Source organism: Antechinus flavipes, chromosome 3, assembly GCF_016432865.1.
Source record: "Antechinus flavipes isolate AdamAnt ecotype Samford, QLD, Australia chromosome 3, AdamAnt_v2, whole genome shotgun sequence".
NCBI lineage: Eukaryota > Metazoa > Chordata > Mammalia > Dasyuromorphia > Dasyuridae > Antechinus > Antechinus flavipes.
In genome coordinates this window covers 10,764,678-10,784,414 of record NC_067400.1, presented here as the reverse complement: position 1 = coordinate 10,784,414, position 19,737 = coordinate 10,764,678, and the positions used below count along the sequence as shown (strand labels likewise).

The window sequence follows — 19,737 nt, the reverse complement described above, 5'->3', positions numbered from 1 at the left end:
TGTCAACACAAAGCACGGTTAGAAAAAAAGATCCAGGGAAATGAGGGAGAGCATTATCCAAGAGGCACAACATGGGACCCAGGTGACGTTTGGATCCTTGGAAGAAAACATTCAGATATTTGGAAGAAGACGTCCAAGCATGGAGACTGTTGAGTATTGTCAGGAGGACGCTGAGTAGAGCAATGCAAGATGGAAAAATGTGGGTGGGTTGAGAACTGAATCATTGGGGGGAATATTCTCATTGAAAATATCTCTGGTTCATAGAAGCAAAATTTGAGTGACCCCCCCTCCTAGGGTATGAGCTCATCGAGGTCAGGATCTATGTCTTATATCTCCTTGTATCCCACACCCCACTCTTCAAGTAATGCTCTGAACTTAATGGACACACCCAGTAAGTATTTGTAATGTTAATTCATCATAACCAGAAAGTTTAGCAAAATAATTCCAAATTAAAGGGAGGACAAAAAAGGAAAAACTTTATTATACTCAGCATGGAGTTGTGGAATACCAGATACTCTCTCTTTTCCCTCCATTTCACTATCCCAAGCATGACACGAGGTGTGTGTGTCTGAGTGTGTGTGTGTGTGAGAGAGAGGGGGGGGGGGCGGGCAGAGACAGAGACAGAGAGACAAAAACAGAGAGACAGAGAAACAGAGACAGAGACACAGACAGAGACAGAGACAGAGGCAGAGGCAGAGAGACAGAGAGATTGACTTTCATGGTAGAATAATCAGAGAATTAGTGTACTCAGCAGGTCCTGGACACTCATTTGAGCTTGATCCTTCTGGGAAAGGAAGCACAATGGGCAGCTCCTCTTTTTCCAACAGGAAATGGGATGGTAGGTGTAGGACCTCTCCCAGGGATTCTGTAGTCAAGCTGACATGTGCAGGGAAGGTCACGATGGGTTTCTTTTCCTTGTCGTCTTCAATCTTCCCTACAAATGGGTCAGGCAAAAACTGGACAGATCCTTTCGGCCCCTCCAGTGGGGGTGCATCCATGGAGGAGGCCAATTTCTGTGGAATCTGGTGCTCTGGAGAATGGCTCTCAGGGGCTGAGGTTGGCTGAAAAGAGGGACACTTTCAAACACACACAGCTCACCACCTGAGCATCCCTCGATGCATCCCTAGACACATTCTTTCCACCTAGCTCTTGCTATTCTCTCTCTCTCTCTCTCTCTCTCTCTCTCTCTCTCTCTCTCTCTCTCTCTCTCGCTGAGTCAATTGAAGTTAAGTGACTTGCCCAGTGTAATGCAGCTAGGAAGTGTTAAGTGTCTGAGGCTAGATTGGAACTCAGGTCCTCCTGACTTCAGGGCTGGTGTTCTATCCACTACACCACCTATCTGCCCCTCCACAGCTCTCACAAAGAAAGATTTCAAGAGCGTGACTTTCAGGGCTCCCCATTTAAAAAAAAAAAGGCTTCAAAAACTGAAAGATAAAAGTCTTTTCTTATGCCAAATGTAGGGGAGAGGGAGGGTGACCCTCTTTAAACTGATGGGTCCCCAGCAGGACAACTCTGTAGTCCCTTCCTGAGGGACTTTCCTCCCACTTAAGAAATTCAATGCCAGAGAGCTCTCCAAGCGGCCACCACTGTCCAAGGTACAAGAAAGAGCAAAAGAGCCGGGCCCATGCAAAGGATCTAGCAAACCTTAGCACCTTCTGGAAATGTGGATTCTGCCCAGGCACCCAGAGCTGTAGTCAGTGCCTAAGGACTGAGCATGGACTCAGGAGAGCCCTGGACTCCAATTCTGCCCTGACGCCTACTAGTAATCTTTGGGGGCAGCAATATTCTAAAAGGATTCATGGTGTCATGGATAGAGAGCCGACCAATCCCAGAAGCAGAACAGTCAGGGTGCCACACACATTGGCTCCACGCCCCTGAGCAAGCCTCTGAATTCTCAGTGGTCTCAGCCACTCGGACACTCAGGCACTTCCAGACAGTGGGGACAGTTTGGGCAGTCAGGACCCTCTGGGACAGTCAGGACACTCCCAGTCAGTCAGTCAGCTTCAAACAGGTGCTGCTCTGTCTTGTGAGACAGAGTTTCCTCCCCCAGAATTCCTTCTAGAAGAAATTCCCCTGGAGCCCCCAGACCCATGGGCTCCTAATCCCTCCATCACAGGAAGAAGGAGAGCCCCAAACAGGAGATGTAGGACAGCCCTGGCTGTGATTGAGTCCTGCAGGGAGGGAGGGGAGTGGAAATTTAGATCTTTGTCTCACCTAGAAGGAAACTGAGGCTGAAAGATTAAATACCACGTTAGGGAGTGGCAGGAGCAGGATCAACACAAATGGGCTAGCCTAGTGTTCCTTTGGCTGAGAACGTCAGGGGCAGGGCATTTACTGTTCACCTGGGTGGGGGCAGGATGTCCACTGGCCATGGGTGTAGGGGCAAGACTTCCACTCTCCATCTGGTGGGGAAATGTTGCCCACTGTCCACTGGGATGAGTGGGCAGGGGATCCATATGGGGCGCCCTAGCCAGAACTGTCTCCTCCTCAGCAAAGAAGGGAAGGGGAAGGGGAAGGGAGAGGGCAGCAGGAGCAAGGGAGGGTGGATGGCCATCTCTCTACTGTTTGGGGAAGGCGCACACAACTGGACTGAAAAATACCTGGCTTTGGAAGAATTCACACATCCCAGGGACATATTTTTTGATGCGGTTGCCCCTTAGAGTAAGTACGCAAATCCCTATGGGCTGGAAAAAGGGAAAAGAGGCCATCGTTAGGGAGATCAGTGCAGGGGGGCTCTCCTCTGCTTTTGCTAGCATTCCCCAAGGGACTTCACAATCCTCTTGGATAGACTAGTGCTCCTCATTTTTCTCGTGCCTACCCTTCTGAATCTCCATCTAGAGCTTCTCTGGGATGACCCAGAACCCTCTCCCCCCAAAGCCATGACCCTCTGGCACTGGAAGTACCCAATGCCCCATGAGGCTCTCCCTTCCACTGCCAGGTCCTTCCCAAGGAGGGAGCCCACACCAGCCTCGAGCCCAGCCTGCACAGGCTCCAGTGGATTCCCTGGGTCCCCGATCCCAGACCATTCCTTCTCTGTTGTCCTCCCCCACTGGGGTGAAAGTTCCCTGAGGACAGGCTCTGACTTTGGTTCCAGTGTGCTTCTGGCTATGAGCTCAAAGGCTGGTACACAGTAAGCACTTCATTAAAGCTCTGGCAGAGGCTCAATTACCTCTTCAACCTTAGAGAGAATCCCAGCAGATGACACCAGTTAATGGAGGACCAGGAGTCATTTAAAAGATCATTTTTTCTTGATTCATTTAGTCAATTTTCTGCTAAACCCCCCGGAGGAGAAGATCCAGAATCCTTGGGCAGGAGCTTACCTGGGCATCAGCAGGTGGCTGCAGACATTGTTCAGGCAGTGCCTCAGTGCAGGGCGATTCGGTGACTAAGAATTCCATGAAGTAGGTAGGGGCGATTAACAACTTCAGGGAGGAAGAGGAAGGAGGCAAGGGAAAGGAAAGGTGTAGAGAGGCAGGGGAATGGGGATGAGTCAGGAGGGGAGATGATTATTATCTTGTAGAACCCAAGCAAGGCTTTCAGCTTCTGCAGACCTGAAGCTGATTATGTAAATAAAACCCCCAAGACTGGAGATTCCCCATCCCTGTGTTAGAGAAAGGTTAATTCCCACAATCCATATTGCAAGATGGCCTGAGGTAATAGATCATCCCAGGACTGAGAGAGAAAGACAGAGAGAGAGAGAGAGAGAGAGAGAGAGAGAGAGAGAGAGAGAGAGAGAGAGAGAGAGAGAGAGAGAGAGACAGAGAGAGAGAGAGAGAGAGACAGACAGACAGACAGAGACAGAGACAGAGAGAGACAGACAGAGAGAGAGAGAGAGAGAGAGAGAGAGAGAGAGAGAAAGAGAGAGAGAGAAAGAATGAATGAATCTTCCCTCTTACCTTACAGTAGCAGATAAACAGGGCTAGGGAACAGTCTCCAACTTACCTGCCCACGAACTCTGATGACTTTGAAGAGATGAAATTTCTTCCCCACTGCAATCTCCTTGTTGAGATTTTCCAGGAATTCACTAACAGTTTGAAAAATCCATGGATCTGAGATGTTGTTGGAAACGAACCCAGGGCAATTGGGGCACAGTCTGAATATCTTTTCTCTAGAAACTGATTTTTAAGGAAATAGGGAAAAAATAAACTTCTCTGTGCTCTTAAAATTGCAGTTATTGTACTATTGTCATGTTATTGTACTACATTAGGTAGGTGAGGAATTTTCAACACCCTAAATTCTTTTTTCCAATTCAAGAAGCCTGTTATACACAAACCAAGTCACAGGGTTCAAGCAAAATCCCCAGAAATAAAATTTCTGCTCCCCAGATACTGTGGATACCCTCAGGGACCTTCTGCTCTGCTGAGGGATTCAATAAAGAGACATTTAGATTTTGATTAGAGATGAAGGTAAAGGTGAAGAGGGAATGCTCATCTAGTCTTTTCAGAGGATCTAAAGTCTGGAAGGATGATCAATTCTGGGGATGGATGGTCAGGTTCCAGGAACTTCCCAGGCCAGTGAACTGGGTAAGATAAATTTCCGTGGGAATTAATGAAAAGCTTAACATTTGCATTTAACAAATCAACGAGAATGGCCTAGGTTTGTCAGACTCAGTACATTAGGAGCTTTTCTTAAAATGTAGGGGGCCAATCATGAACCTTTGATCTGCTGGACTGAGGGACTGGCCTTCAAATTAGACAAGTGCTGTGGTTCAAATCAAGCCAACAAGCATTTATTAAGTGCCTACTGTGTGGTAGCACCGTGATGAACCCTGGGAATACAGAGGAAGAACATTGTCCCTCATCTTCAGGCTTTCATCATCTATTTAGAGAAACAACATGTGAACACCTATCCACAAATAAAATAAGTACAAGATGAATTGAAGATAATCCCAGAGAGAAACACTAAGATGAAGAGGACTCCAGAAAAATCTTCTTATACAAGGAGAGAGCTGAGCTGGGACTAGGAGGAAATCAAGAAACCAGGAGCCTGGGTGAGGAGGGAGAGAGAGCCAGATATGAAATTAGGCATATCCTACAAGGAGCAGTGGGGAGGCAGTGACACATGGAGGTGTGAGAAGATGGGAAAGGTAGGAAGGTACCAGGTTATGGAGATCTTTCTAAGTCAAATAGAGCTTTGATCTAGGAGGTAAAAAGAATAATCGAGGTAAAAGGAGTTTGTTGAATAGAGCAATAACTTAATTAGATCTATGCTTTAGGAAGATCCATTAGGTAGCTGAACGCAAGATGAACCATAGCTTACATAGGGAAGGAGAAATTTGTTTTTGTTTTTGTTTTTCAGGAAATGATCCATTGTATTAAAATCAATAAAACTTGAAAACAAATTCAACACACTCATCAAAGGAAAAATATCTCACCTGGACGAATGGTGCAATTATAGGCAGGTAAGTAGAGAATTCTTCTTGGCAAGTTAACATAAAATATGGCTTTACACTGGCCATAAACCTAAGGTCAAACATTAGTATAATTGCTGAGAAAACAAGATGGTGTCCACATCTTATTCCACAATTTTATCCCAAGAAGCTTCACACATGATAATGGGGGACATCATGAGAAGGCATTTCCAGAAGGAAACCTTTTTCATACTGAAAGAAATCAGTATGGAGTATTTCTCAATTTTATGGAATGAGGATCGAATATACTGTGAAACAATGGGATTCCACTGGCATGCATCGAAGTGAAAAGGGAAATATTAACAAAGCTGGAAGGGACCTTGGAGCCCATCCAATTTACCCTTCTGACCACCCTCAGTTTACAGATGAAAAAACTGAGGGCCAAAGAAAGAAACAGATTTTTTCAATGTTATATAGCAAATGAGTAATAAAACTCACCAAGTCTGACCCCCAAATCAGCTTTCTCTGAAAGAGCTCGAGGCTTTTCAGAACAAAACAAACTCAGAGATTCATTTTCTTTTGGACCCTCTCCCCTTCCTCTCTTTGAATTCACTGAGAATAAATACTTACTGAATAGTGCGGCAGCCCCATCTTACAATCCTTCCAGTGTTTCTTGCTAAGCACGTGACAATTTGTTTCTAACACATCAAGGGTGAGGTAGTACATGGAGCCTGAATCTGTCTGTGAGGAGGGAAATAAGAGAAGTTTCATGCATGGCCCACCCAGGGCAAGCAATGTTGTGCCAGGATCTGGAGAGGTGGGATTGGGGAATGAAGGACAGCTGTAAAACTATAAAGTTTCATTCCATAGAGCAACTGAGAATGGGATAGATTGGAAAGAATAAGTCCCATCACATTCAGTAAGGAGATAGCCCTGGCATTGACCATTGAGACTTCCTACCTATAGCCCTCACCAGATTAGGCCAAGGAGAAGTCTGAGAGGCTTAATCTACCTCTAGAAAGAGAATTAGGAAGAGAAATGAGAGTGAGAATCACAAAAATCTTGAAAATCTAATAAAGAACTTGATAAGAAAAAACCCCATGCCAAAAAAAAACAAAAAACAAATTAAGGCAAATGGTAAAGAGGTAGAAAAATCCAATGAGAAGAAGAACACCTTAACAAAGCAGAATTGGCCAAATATAAAGAGAAGCACAAAAATTCATTGGGAAAAAAACTCCTTAAAAAGTAGAATTGAGGCAGTTTTAAAATGAAATCAAAATCAAAATCAAATTTATCTATAGACATGAAGAAGTGGTCTAAATCACTTTTTATTAAAGAAAATGCCAAGTAAAACAATGCTGAGATATGGCCTCATACCTATGATATTGGCCCATATGATCCAAAAACAAGTTGGAGAGGATATGGGAAGATACTAATGAATCATTGGTGGAGTTATGAACTGATTCAATCATACTGGATAGCAATTATGCCCAACTAGAGGCATATCCACTATGCCCAAAGGCCAACCAAATTACCTGTGCCTTTTGACCCAGAAATGACTCTAGTAGGTTTCTATCCCAATGAGATCATAAAAACAGAAAAAGATCTACAAGTGCAAGAATATTTATAACATCACTTTTCATGATGGCAAAATATTGAAAATTACAGAGATATCCACCAATTTGGGGAATGGCTGAATAACCTCTGATGTTTGAATGTAATGGAATCTATTGTGAGATATAAGAAATGATGAACAAGCAGATTTCAGAAAAACCTGGAAAGACTTGTGAAATTGCTACAAAGTGAAATAATCAGCACCAGGAAAACATTGTACATGGTATCACCAAGACTGTGTGATGATCAGCTATAACAGACTCAGCTCTTCTCAACAGCACAATGATGTAAGACAAATATGAAGGACTCACAAAGGAAAATGCTATCCAGATAAACAACTGGTGGACTCTGAATGCAGATTGAAGCATGTTATTTTCACTTCATTCTTTCTTTTGTTCTTTTTTTCTTTTGATCTGTTTCTTCTTTCATGGTTGTGACTAATATGAAAATGTTTTATTTGATAGCACATGTATAAATTATGTCAAACTGCCTACTGTTTCCAAAAGAAGGAGAGAGGAAGAAAAGTTTGGAACTCAAAACCCTGCAAAAATGAATGCTAAAAACTTTCCTGCTAAGCAACTAGGGGGAAAAAATCTATTTTTAGAAAGTAGAATTAGCCAGATGGAAAAGGAGATACAAAAGCTCAGTGAAGAAGATAATTCCTTAAAAATCAGAATTGAACAAATGGAAGCTAATGACATTATGAGAAATCAAGAAACAATAAAGCAAAACCAAAAGAAGAAAAAAAAAAAGAAGAAGAAGAAGACAATGTAAAACATCTCATGGAAAAACAACTGACCTGAAAAATAGATACAGGAGAGATAATTTAAGAGTTATTGGACTACCTGAAAGCCATGATCAAAAAAAGAGCCCAGACATTATCTTTCCCAAAAGTGATCCCAAAATTAAAATTTCCAGAATATTATTTCTTAATTCAAGAACTTGTTTCAGAGCTCCAAGTCAAGAAGAAAATATCACAAGCGATGAGAAAGAAACAATTCAAGTATTATGGAGCCACAGTCAGGATAACACAAGTGTTAGCAGCTTCTTCATTAAAGGATCAGACAGTTTGGAATATGATATTTCAGAGGAAAAGGATCTAGAATTGCAACCAAGAATCACCTACCCAGCAAAACTGAGTACAGATCTTGGAGGAAATGGCTATTTAGTGAAATAGAGGACTTTCAAAGGTCCTTGAAGAAAAGAGCAAAGCTAAATAAAAAATTTGATATTCAAATACAAGACTCAAAAATATCCATACGTAAACAGGAAAGGAAAATAATAAAGGAATTAAGAAGGTTAATCAGTTTATATTCTTACTTGGCAAGATAATCTTGTAACTCATAAGAATTTTCTCATTATTAATGGCAGAATATATATAGACAGAGAGCACATGTGAGAGTTGAATATAAAGAGCTGATATTTTTTTAAAAATAAAGTTAAAAGATAAGAGAAAGGGAAAAGAGGAGATACAATGGGATAAACTATTTCACAAAAGATGTGAGAAAAAGCTTTTGCAATAGAGGGAAAGGGGGGAAAGAAATGGAAAGTGAGTGAACTTACTGATATCAGAATTGCCTCAAAGAGGGACTAATATAGACACTCGATTGGGTATAGAATTCTATTTCACCCTACAGGAAAGCAGAAGGAGAGGGGATAAGGGAGTGTGATGACAGAAAGAAAGACAGGATGTGGAGGGGTAGACAGAAGCAAAATACTTTTGAGGAGGGACAGGGTGAAAGGAGAGAAAGGAGAGAATAAATGTGTGTGGGGGGGGGAATAGGATAAGATAGGAGGCAAATACATTTAGCAACAGTAACTATGAAAAAAAATTGAAGCAAACTTCTGTGTTAAAGACCTCATTTCTTGGGGCAGCTAGATAGTACAGTGGATAGAGCACCAGCCTTGAAGTCAGGAGGACCTGAGTTCAAATCTAGTCTCAGACACTTAACACTTCTTAGCTGTGTGACACTGGGCAGGTCACTTAACCCCAATTGCCTCAGCAAATTAAAAAAAAAAAGACCTCATTTCTCAAACATAGAGAACTGAGTCAATTTTATAAAAATAAGAACCATTCCTCAACTGACAAATGTTCAAAAGTTATGAAATTGTCAGATGAAGTAATCAAAATGGAAAAAAAATGCTCTTACTGTCTATTGCTGGAAGAAATTAAAATTAAAACAATTCTGAAGAAGTTATTTTTTCATACCTATTAGATTGCTAATAGGACAGAAAAGGAAAAGGACAATGATGGAGATGTGGGGAAAAGGAGTCATAATATGCATGGTTAGTGGAGTTGTGAACTGATTGCATTATGCTGTAGTGCAATTTGGAACCATGTTCAAAGGAATATAAAACGACACCCACCCTTAATCTAACAATACTGTTACTAAGACTGTATCCAAAAAGAGAGCAAAAGCAAACAGGAAAAGAAATCAGATCTATAAAGATATTTTGAGTAGTTTTTTTTTTTCTGGTGGCAAAGAATTGGAAATAGAGGAGATGCTCATCAATTGAAGAATGGCTAAATCAATTGTGTATGTGATTACGACAGAAAACTATTGTGCTGTAAGAAATGATGAGAAGAATGCCCTCAGAAAAACCTGGAGAGATTTTCATGAGCTGATGTAAAGTGAAATGGACTGTGTTCAATGTAACAGCAATGTTATAAGATGATTGGCCATGAATGGCTTATCTATTCTCAGCAATACAATGATTCAAGACAATTCTGAAGGATTTATGAAGGAAAATGCTGTTTATGTACAGAAAATGAACTGATGGTGTCTGAATACAGATTGAGATGTACTTTTTAAAGTGTGTTTTTCTTGAGAGATTTGGGGGGTCTATGTTTTCTTTTACAACATGACTGTTATGGAAATGTTTTGCTTGACAACACATGTATAACCTATATCAAATTATTTGCTGTCTAAATGAGGGGGAAAGAGGTGAGGAGGGAGCAAGGGAGAGAATTTGAAACTCAAAGGTTTTTAAAATGAATGCTAAAATTATTTTTATATGTAACTAAGAGAAAATAAAACACAATACATTTAAAATAAAAGAAGAGGAAAAAACTTACATTCTTCTTGGGATGTAACATGTAAGCAGAGAAATGACTATCAGTTCCAGAAACAATATGGTATGGGGGCTAAAGAAAGGACTAATGCCCTGAATAGTAAGGATGACCCAGTGTTGAATCTTTTCTTTGTGGAATATGGTCTGTGCTGTCCTGGACAAGTCACCTTAAATCTTAGGGTCTCTAGGAGATTTCCAAAAACTAGGATTTGCTGATCTGATAGAAGAAGGGAGGTTCCCAACTACTTCAATGTAATCACAAGTCTGGACCAACAATGAAAACAAAAAGGGGAAGGATTAAGAGTATCCACAAAGGCTCATCACCATCTACCCTAATTAGTAGCTGAACTGAGCCTTGAAGAAAGCCAAAGAGACAAAGCTGAGCAAGTAGTACATGCAGACATGGGAGATAAGCTGTGCAAGATCATGGTGGGAGGTAGGAGATAGACAGCCATTTCAGGGAAGATAAGTTGTTTGGCTGTAACAGATGAGCAGATGGACAAGGTCCCCACTGTCCCCACGGCCACCTCGCCATCCCCACTCCCTAATGAATTTTTTTACCTGATGATGTTCTAGGACATCAGCCACTCGATTGAGGATAAAGATGTAGCCTTCCTTCCGGTCCTCATTGATCTTTTCCAAAGCAAGGCCCGCCACAGACAACACTCGGGAGTTATTGCAGCTGGGCTCCAGGAGGAGAGGATGAGTCTGATGGACTTGAGGTGGGGGAGATGTACTCCAGGAACCGTGCACTAGAAACAAGAGGCCCAGGGAGAAAGTGAGGATCATCCTGCTGGACTGGCTGCCTCTGTCTGTAGCAATGGGAGGCTAACACAGATGCAGATCTCACCTTTAAGCCCTTTTATCCCCTGAATCCAAGGCTGACCTTTAACAACTGGGAAGCTTGATGTTACCTTGAAACCTGCAAGTGATAATCGAATCAATGATTGACAAGCACCTTACTAAGTTGGGGGCAGCTCAGCCCCTGTTTCCACTTAATTTTTGTGACCAGGCTCCCCTCCATTTATTAATTACTGATTAATAAGCTGTTTTCCCAACCCTTTCCAAAGTGATTACTCAAGAAGTCAAAGCAAGCCATTTACCCCAAGTTCCTGCCAATGAACTCATTAGATTCTGGCTCTTTCCCCAGGTTCTCACAGAATCTCATAGGGTAGAAAGGTCCACAGAAACCAGGTGACCCAACCTTGACCAGAACAAACATCTCTTCCAAGTCAGACCCAATAACCAGTCTTCCTGTCTCTGCTGAAAGACCTCCAGGGACAAAGAGCCCAGTACCTCCAGCTAATCAAACAACCAGAATGTAGTAAAGCCCTATAATGTGCCAGGTATTGAGCTAATTACCGCTTGTACAGAAATAAAGAATGAAACAATTCCTATTCCCAAGAACTTTACATTAGAATGGCATGTGTGTGTGTGTGTGTGTGTGTGTGTATGAAGTACATATATGAAATATAGGGAAAACAAAGGCCGAATGGTTGGGGAATGGATCACAAGCACTCAATGATTTGGGAAAGGATTCGTGAAGGAAATGGTACCCCAGCTGCATCCCGAGGGAATGGTGACGAGAGGGGTTTTTCTAGGCAGGGGGCCCTTCAGTGCCAAGTGCCAGAGAGAAGACATGCAGTACCTCATGTGAGAGAATGGAGAGGAAGTCAGCTTGGCTGAATCTCAGGGAGAAGGAAGGGAGGGATGCCCAATAAGGTGAAAAAGTCAGTAGAAAGAGAGAAGTGGAAGAGAGTGAAACTTGGCAAAAGATGAACAGTGAGAGGATGATGGGGAAGGATAAAGGAGCATAGAAGGCTGAAGAGTTAAGAGTTACCATTTGGGCCAAATTAGAAAGGGGGAAAGTGAAATCAGAGCTAAGGGACCAAGGAACTGAGGGGTTGAGGGAGGTCTTGAAGAAAGGGTTTGAGACATCATGAGAGGTGGAAGGATGGGAGGCTTGGTTCTCTGAATAGAATGTCCAAGTTACTAACTAAGGGAATGGAACTCTTGTGCTTAGTGGCAGGATCTGGTGAGGCACCATGTTTCTATGTGGTGACACAGAACATCTCCTGAACCTTTGCTCCTCCAAGCTTAACATTTGCAGGATTTTTAGATAATCCTCTTATGAAATAGGCCTTTCACCGTGCTGATTACCAACCTCTGAATACTTTCTAGATTATCAATGTCCTTCCTGAACTATGCATCCCAACCAAGCTACAGTATCCTTCTAGAGAAAAGGAAATGACCTCTGTGCCATATGGGAACTCAGGAAATTCGAAAGTAGGAAGCCACCTTGTCTAAGAGAAACATACAAACTCTCAAAGGGTGGATTCAAAACAGAAATTGCTTTATTCCTTCTATTTCCATCTCCAGTACCTGGCACATAGTAGGTTTTTGACTATACTTGAAAAATGGAATTAAATGAAAGGTTTTCAGGAATTGTGGGCTAATTGAGAACAAACCCCAATGAGCAATGGAAAAGTTTCAGTTTGGGTTTTGTATCCCTAACACCTAGCATGGTACCTAGAGCATAGTAGGTGTTCAATATCTGATATCTTGATTCTCTAGCTATCATCACCCATCTATATTAAAATATTTTTTTAACAGAAGAGATCTTTGGAGGTCTGTATGAGTTCAGGGTTCAGACCAGGAGGGATCTCCAGCCTTCCATTAAGGAACCCAGGACCCACTTTATTTCATCAAAGTGGGGATAGTCATGCCCTTTCCTATGCCTGTGACAGGAAGGAGTTTAAGAGTTTGAGGACAGGCTCTTGAAATTGGAGAGAAAAAGAGAGAGGGTCTCACAAAGGCATCTGACCCAATTCATTTCAGCCACCAATCATGGAGGTCTTACCATGAGCCAAGAATTGGGAAATTTACCTTCAAAAGATTTAGATTTGATTGGTGTTGCCATATACATATTGAAATAAATATAGCATTTTTTGAGGAACATACTAGCAGCTGTTAAATAGGAAAATAGAAAGGAGAGATAAAAGCACAAATAGTGCACCCAGAGCCAGGAAGAACCAGCTAGCAAGTCACTTAATCTCTGTTTGCTTCAGTTTCCTCAAGTGCAAAATGGGGATTATGATAGCACCTCCCACACAGGATTGTGAAGATCAAGTGAGATAACTGTGAAGGATTTACCACAGTGTCTGGCACATAGTAGGTACTTATTCCCTTTCTCTATTCCCTCCCCCACCATTAGGGTGGACCCATGAGCTAAGCCTTAAAGAAAGCTGAGGATACTAAATTGTGGAGGTGAGGGGGAGAACATTCAAGCATGGGGACAGCTTCTGCAAAGATCCAGAGGAAGGCATGGGCAGAAGCAAAGAGAGAAGTTTGGTTAGAACATCACTTAAGCCTGAAAAGTTATTGGGTTCACATGGTGAAGGGTTTTAGTGCCAAGCTAAACAATTGGCATTTGATGTAAAGTGTTTTCCATGACCTGTCTTACAATATAGAACTAGGCTTCCTGCTCACAAGCAATTCTTCTTTTTCTACAAAATGATATTTGAGCAGGTTTAAGATGAGAATGCAAACACACACTCCTCTTCCTTTTTTCCCTCCTCTTCTCCTCTACCTTACTTCTCCTCCTCTTCCTTCTCTTCCTCCACTTTTTTCTCATCTTCCTCCTCTTTTCCACTCCTTTTCCTTCTCTTCCTCTTTTTCTTTCTGCTTCTTCTACTACTACTAAGATTAAAAGGGAATTGCCTGATTAGGGGAAAAATCCCTACAGCAAATTTCTCTGATAAGGTCTCGTGTCTAAGATATATGAAGAAATGACTCGTTAATAAGAGCTATGCTTCAATTGATAATTGGCTCATATCCTTAAACCAATTATCAATTGAAGCATAGCTCTTATTAATGAGTCATTTCTTCATATATCTTTGCAAAAAAGCAAAATAACAAAAAACCAAAAACATGACTGTCTAAGGATATGAGCAGTCATGTTTTTGTTTTTTGTTATTTTGCTTTTTTTGCAATGAGTAGGTAGTTTTATTTCCTCCTTGCCTATTCTTTTTTTTAATTTTTTGACAGATTTTTATTTTCAAAACATATGTACAGATAATTTGCAGCATTCACTTGTGCCACACCTTGTGTTTCAATTTTTTTTCTCTCTCTCTTCTCCCCAGGCACTCCCCTACACAGCAAGTAATCCAATATATTAAACAAGTACAATTCACCTCTACACATTTCCACAATTATCATGCTTGAGTAATCAGTCATAAAAGAAGAAATCCAAGCTGTCTGTAGATATATGAAAAAAAGTTCTGAGTTAAGAATAAGGAAGTGGAATTTAAAGCACTTCTGATGTTCTGCCTCACATCACTCAGATTGGCAAAAATAACAAAAAAGAAAGTGGTAAATGTTTAGAGTTGGGGAAAGATATGAAAAAACGGGAACAGTGATGCATGCTTAGTGAACCTGAGAATGGATTCTACCACTCTGGAAAGCAATTTGGAATTATACACAAAGAATTACTAAGTAGTGCATGTGTGTGAAGCAGCCTTAAAAGCTTTAGAAAAAGATTATGAAGCTAGAAGCATTCCCAATAAGATCGGGGTAAAACAGTGTTGCCCATTATCACCATTACTATTCAATATTATATTAGAAATGTTAGCTTTGGCAATAAGAGAAGAAAAAGTTATTGGAGGAGAAAGAAAATGGAGAAGTGGATAGAAAGTCGCACTCAGCATCAGGAAGACCAATCAGGAAGATTATCCCAAACACCCCTACTAATCTTTCAATTAACAGGTACTAGTGAAGAGCTTTTTGAATGCTATGACATGTTGTTGGGCAGCGGGGATCCAAAAACAAGAATGAAACCACCCCTCTTCCCTTGTTGAAGGAGTCAATAAACATTTTTTTAAATGTATACAACATAAGGTAAATTTGGAAAAGACATGTCATTAAACACAAGGTAGTTTGGGAAGGAGGTCACTGGCAATTTAGGACATCAGTGAAAGCTGCTTGCAGAAAATGTTGCTTGAGTTGGATCTCAGGAAGAGTGGACTTTGTGAGACAAGATGGAGGAAGGGAGGGAGTTCTAGGTGTGAGGACAGTAGGCATAAAAATATGGAGATGGGAGACAGTACCTTATGGAAAGGAACAGAGAAGCCTTGCATCGCAGAATGCAGGAAATTTGGAAAGATCAATTGAAAATAGGTCAACAAGGACTCTAAAGACCTAGAGGTCAAATGAAGTCCTTACAGTTACTTGAGTGGGGCGGTACTGAGCTTTAAAAAATGACTGTGGCAGCAGCAAGACCATGGACTGGAGTGAGAAGACACATGACATGGGGAGACTATAGGGAGGTCTTGCATCCAGGCAAGAATCAATAGGGGCCTGGACTAAGGAGATAGTTGCTTGAGAAGAAGAAAGATAAAGACAGTCAGTGTTGGGAACTGATTGAAAGAAGGGGAAGAATCCAAGGTAATGCTGAAGCCACAAACTTGGAAACTGTAATGCTTATGGTGCTTTTGACAGAAATGGGAAAATTTGAAAAGACACAATGTGTCTTTTGACTTTGTGTCTTTCTTTAAAAATAAAAAAGCCTTTTTTTATTTAAGCATTTATTTTCTCTCTCTTTCTTCCTCATCTAAAATCTCACAGAAAATCTTTCCCAACCCTGATGAATTCTAGTGCCTTCCCTCTATTGATTATTAGACTGGAATGATCGTGGTGCTTTTGACAGAAATGGGAAAATTTTGACAGAAATGGGAAGAAAGATCATGAGTTCTGTTTTAGACATATCACATTTGAGACATCCTTGGGATATCCAGTTTGAAACATCCAATTGACCTCAAACTCAAATGCAGTAAGGCAAAAATAGTAAATGCATCCTTTTCAGACCATGATGCAATGAAAATTACATTCAACAAAAAGCCAGGGGGAAGTAGACCAAAAAATAATTGGAAACTAAATAATCTCATGCTAAAGAATGATTGGGTGAAACAGCAAATCATAGACATAATTAATAACTTCACCCAAGAAAACGATAATAATGAGACATCATACCAAAATGTATGGGATGCAGCCAAAGCGGTAATAAGGGGAAATTTCATATCTCTAGAGGCCTATTTGTATAAAATAGAGAAAGAGAAGGTCAATGAATTGGGCTTGCAACTAAAAATGCTAGAAAAGGAACAAATTTAAAACCCCCAGTCAAACACTAAACTTGAAATTCTAAAAATAAAAGGAGAGCTCAATAAAATTGAAAGTAAAAAAAAAAAACTATTGAATTAATTAATAAAACTAAGAGTTGGTTCTATGAAAAAACCAACAAAATAGACAAACCCTTAGTAAATCTGATTAAAAAAAGGAAAGAGGAAAATCAAATTGTTAGTCTTAAAAATGAAAAGGGAGAACTCGCCACTAACGAAGAGGAAATTAGAGCAATAACTAGAAGTTACTTTGCCCAACTTTATGCCAATAAATTCGACAACTTAAATGAAATAGAAGAATACCTCCAAATATATAGCTTGCCCAAACTAACAGAGGAAGAAGTAAATATCCTAAACAGTCCCATCTCAGAAAAAGAAATAGAACAAACTATCAATCAACTCCCTAAAAAAAAATCCCCAGGACCAGATGGATTTACATGTGAATTCTATCATACATTTAAAGAGCAATTAACTTCAATGCTAAATAAACTATTTGAAAAAATAGGGATTGAGGGAGTCCTACCAAACTCTTTTTATGACACAGACATGGTACTGATACCTAAATCAGGTGGGCTGAAAACAGAGAAAGAAAATTATAGATCAATCTCCCTAATGAATATTGATGCTAAAATCTTAAATAAAATATTAGCAAAAAGATTACAGAAAATCATCCCCAGGATAATACACTATGACCAAGTAGGATTTATACCAGGAATGCAGGGATGGTTCAATATTAGGAAAACTATTAGCATAATTGACTATATCAATAACCAAACAAACAAAAACCATATGATCATCTCAATAGATGCAGAAAAAGCATTTGATAAAATCGAACACCCATTCCTAATAAAAAACACTTGAGAGCATAGGAATAAATGGACTTTTCCTTAAAATAGTCAGGAGTATATATTTAAAACCATCAGTAAGCATCATATGCAATGGGGAAAAACTGGAACCTATCCCAGTAAGATCTGGAATGAAGCAAGGTTGCCCACTATCACCATTATTATTTAATATCGTATTAGAAACACTAGCCTCGGCAATAAGAGTCAAGAAAGATATTAAAGGAATTAGAGTAGGCAATGAGGAAACCAAACCATCACTCTTTGCAGATGATATGATGGTATACCTAGAGAACCTCAGAGATTCTACTAAAAAGCTATTAGAAATAATTCATAATTTTAGCAAAGTAGCTGGATAGAAAATAAATCCCCATAAATCCTCAGCATTTTTATACATCACCAACAAAACCCAACAGCAAGAGATACAAAGAGAAATTCCATTCAGAATAACTGTTGATAGCATAAAATATTTGGGAATCTATCTACCAAAGGAAAGTCAGGAATTATATGAGCAAAATTACAAAAAAGTCTCCACACAAATAAAGTCAGACTTAAATAATTGGAAAAATATTAAGTGCTCTTGGATAGGCCGAGCGAATATAATAAAGATGACAATACTCCCTAAACTAATCTATTTATTTAGTGCTATACCAATCAGACTTCCAAGAAAATATTTTAATGATCTAGAAAAAATAACAACAAAATTCATATGGAACAATAAAAAGTCGAGAATCTCAAGGGAATTAATGAAAAAAATCAAATGAAGGTAGCCTAGCTATACCTGATCTAAAATTATATTATAAAGCAGCAGTCACCAAAACCATTTGGTATTGGCTAAGAAATAGATTAGTGGATCAGTGGAAAAGGTTAGGTTCACAAGACAGAATTGTCAACTATAGCAATCTGGTGTATAGCAAACCCAAAGATCCTAACTTTTGGGATAAGAATTCATTATTTGATAAAAACTGCTGGGATAACTGGAAATTAGTATGGCAGAAATTAGGCATGGACCCACACTTAACACCATATACCAAGATAAGATCAAAATGGGTCCATGACCTAGGCATAAAGAACGAGATTATAAATAAATTAGAGGAACATAGGATAGTTTATCTCTCAGACTTGTGGAGGAGAAAGAAATTTGTGACCAAAGATGAACTAGAGATCATTACTGATCACAAAATAGAAAATTTTGATTACATCAAATTAAAAAGCCTTTGTACAAACAAAACTAATGCAAACAAGATTAGAAGGGAAGCAACAAACTGGGAAAACATTTTCACAGTTAAAGGTTCTGATAAAGGCCTCATTTCCAAAATATATAGAGAACTGACTCAAATTTAGAAGAAATCAAGCCATTCTCCAATTGATAAATGGTCAAAGGATATGAACAGACAATTTTCAGAGGATGAAATTGAAACTATTACCACTCATATGAAAGAGTGTTCCAAATCATTATTGACCAGAGAAATGCAAATTAAGACAACTGTGAGATACCACTACACACCTGTCAGATTGGCTAAGATGACAGGAAAAAATAATGATGAATGTTGGAGGGGATGCAGGAAAACTGGGACACTGATGCATTGTTGGTGGAGTTGTGAATGAATCCAACCATTCTGGAGAGCAATCTGGAATTATGCCCAAAAAGTTATCAAATTGTGCATACCCTTTGATCCAGCAGTGTTTCTATTGGGCTTATATCCCAAAGAAATACTAAAGAAGGGAAAGCGACCTGTATGTGCCAAAATGTTTGTGGCAACCCTGTTTAGTAGCTAGAAACTGGAAAATGAATGGATGCCCATCAATTGGAGAATGGCTGGGTAAATTGTGGTATATGAATGTTATGGAATATTATTGTTCTGTAAGAAATGACCAGCAGGATGAATACAGAGAGGCTTGGCGAGACTTACATGAACTGATGCTAAGGGAAATGAGCAGAACCAGGAGATCATTATACACTTCGACAACGATATTGTATGAGGATGTATTCTGATGGAGGTGGATTTCTTTGACAAAGAGACCTAACTGAGTTTTAATTGATAAATGATGGACAGAAACAGCTACACCCAAAGAAAAAACACTGGGAAACGAATGTGAACTATCTGCATTTTTGTTTTTCTTCCCGGGTTATTTTTACCTTCTGAATCCAATTCTCCCTGTGCAACAAGAGAACTGTTCAGTTCTGCAAACATATATTGTATCTAGGATATTTTGCAACATATCTAACATATATAAGACTGCTTGCCATCTAGGGGAGGGGGTGGAGGGAGGGAGGGGAAAAATCGGAACAGAAATGAGTGCAAGGGATAATGTAAAAAAAATTACCCTGGCATGGATTCTGTCAATATAAAGTTATTATTAAATAAAATAAAATAAAATATTTTTTAAAAAAAGAAAGAAACATCCAATTTAAACAATTCGCTGATTGGGCAATAGGAGAGTAAAACTGCTCCATACTTGGAGTGTCAAGGATGGCTCTTTTTACAACATTGACCAATCGATCATCAAATAATCTCAGCCAGGGTGATGTTTTGTGTGTTGTGCCAATGTTACAGGGAAATCAGTGCCTGATAGATTCTTGGCCTCTCCCACTGATTGCAGATGAGTTTGATTAGGATTTGAGTTTCTGCCTTTGTGCTGCCTGACTGTGTGAGTGCATCACTGCCCAGGCTATCCCCTTTGA

The 19,737-nt window shown here is 40.0% G+C and overlaps 1 protein-coding gene across 1 annotated transcript; it reads right to left on the bottom strand.

Annotated features, from left to right (window-relative positions):
* Positions 1-449: 449 nt before the first annotated feature.
* LOC127558383 (fetuin-B-like) lies at positions 450-10,930 on the bottom strand. Its single transcript, XM_051991762.1, has 7 exons — positions 10,598-10,930; positions 5,981-6,091; positions 5,375-5,462; positions 3,943-4,115; positions 3,321-3,422; positions 2,601-2,684; positions 450-1,061 (listed from the first exon to the last, which is right to left on the bottom strand). Exons 1-7 carry the CDS (start codon positions 10,823-10,825, stop codon positions 717-719), a joined length of 1,131 nt encoding a protein of 376 aa, XP_051847722.1. The 5' UTR covers positions 10,826-10,930; the 3' UTR covers positions 450-716.
* Positions 10,931-19,737: the final 8,807 nt, after the last annotated feature.